General features: G+C 57.0%; 1 protein-coding gene across 2 annotated transcripts in view; it reads right to left on the reverse strand.

Moving 5' to 3' along the window:
* Window positions 1–559: 559 nt before the first annotated feature.
* Window positions 560–1,550, reverse strand: part of PHOSPHO1 (phosphatase, orphan 1) — a 1,683-nt gene continuing 692 nt past the window's right edge. For both annotated transcript variants that reach the window (XM_009865074.1, XM_009865075.1), the window contains exon 2: window positions 560–1,488. In XM_009865074.1, the coding sequence (XP_009863376.1) occupies window positions 727–1,479 (753 nt within the window). In that variant the 5' untranslated portion in view covers window positions 1,480–1,488 and the 3' untranslated portion in view covers window positions 560–726. The remainder of the gene's footprint in view (window positions 1,489–1,550) is intronic.

A 1,550-nucleotide genomic window follows, 5' to 3' on the forward strand; every position in this document is an offset into this window, starting at 1 on the left:
GGGCAGGTCCTCCCCACCCGTGCCCTGGGTGGGGATGGGCTAGAGGAGGGTTTTTAACAAAGTGCCGCTTCTCCAAAAGGTTTCCCATCCCTCACATGATCATTTCTCAGAGAATAAAGTCTCAAGGGACAATTGACTCCACCACGAGGCTCAGCAGCTGAGCCCGGAGCTGTCCTGCCTAGGTGGGTGCGGAGGACAAGCTGGGGAGCCACAGCAGCATGAATTTCCAGGATTAAATTTCCAGTGGCCCCTCAAACAGGTGAGAAGCCCTCAAGCTGATGGTTCACGGCAACAGCACGGAGCTCCTGGCGTGGCTGGCCGAGGTCGGGCAGGCGAGGGGGATGAAGGCAGGAGGAAGCATGTGCAGGGCTCAGCTCGCAGGGAGCTGGCCTCAGGTCTTTTAAAAATTGCTCTTGTGAAGTCAAAAGGGGAGGAAAAAAAAAAACAAACCACAACAAAAATAATTGGCAAACACCCATGCTGGGTAGATGTCCGAGCTGCATAGAGAAGGCTTCGTCTCCACATGGCAGGGGAAGGAGAAGGGAGAACCTCAAGAAAGTGCTTTAATTACTGGGGACAAAGTTGCTCAGAGAGGAGAAGCAGGAAAGCAACCCGGGAGCGGGGGCTGAGCGAGCCGTGCCGATGAGCGTGGGGTACAGGATGTGACCCCCCAAAGCTTCTCCTTTCCCAACTGCTTATCGTAAGCAAGTCTCTTCTGAGCCATCCTCAACACTTCTTCTTGAGCACCTCCTGGAGATAGCGGGCAACTTCGGCGGCCGACTCCCAGGGGACAACGGTGGCCTGGAAGGCTCCAGGCTGCTTCTTCTCCATCTCTTGGGTCATCCGGTGCATGGGGTAGCCCTTCCGTGGGAAAGCCACATCAGATGAAGTCAAAGTCACGGAAGGGCAGAAGTCATTGGCACCATCTCCCACGTAGAAGACCCTCTCGAACTCCACCTCCTCCTGGGCTCTCTCCGCCAGGTATTCCGTGAGGATTTTGCGTTTGCACATGTTGGCCGGGCAGTCAAGGCACTTGTGGCTGTGGTAGGGCCCCAAGGTGAAGTACCCCCTCTTGTCAAAGCCGGATGGGTTGCTGAAGATCTTGCGGAAGAGGGAGTAGAAACCGGCCGCCCTCAGGTTGGCTTCGATGCCGAACATGTTGGCATCAGAGATGAGGGTGATCTCGAAGAGCTCGTGGTTCTTGGAGAGGAACTGGAAGAGGTCCGGCATGCCAGGGGACAAGGGGATGTTCTCGTAGACAGTCTTGAAGTCCCCCATCTTGACCCCCTGGTCCCCCATGTAGGTCAGGACGCGCTGCATGTACTCGTTGTAGAAGCCCTCGCGGAAGGTCTGGCGGATGTGCTCCGGAAGCGCCTGCCCCGGCGCCGCCCGCACGATGGAGTCATCGCTGTTCTCGTTGATGATGGTCTCGTCGAAATCGAAGACGAGGAGATATTTGGGAGGCCGGGGACTGGCCATACCAAAACCCTGCGAGGTGGAAGGGTAAGGGCCAGCCGTTCGCTCAAGGGGCTTCGCGTCAACCTTGGCGC

The sequence above is a fragment of the Apaloderma vittatum genome, unplaced genomic scaffold, assembly GCF_000703405.1.
Source record: "Apaloderma vittatum isolate BGI_N311 unplaced genomic scaffold, ASM70340v1 scaffold26232, whole genome shotgun sequence".
Classification (NCBI taxonomy): Eukaryota; Metazoa; Chordata; class Aves; order Trogoniformes; family Trogonidae; genus Apaloderma; species Apaloderma vittatum.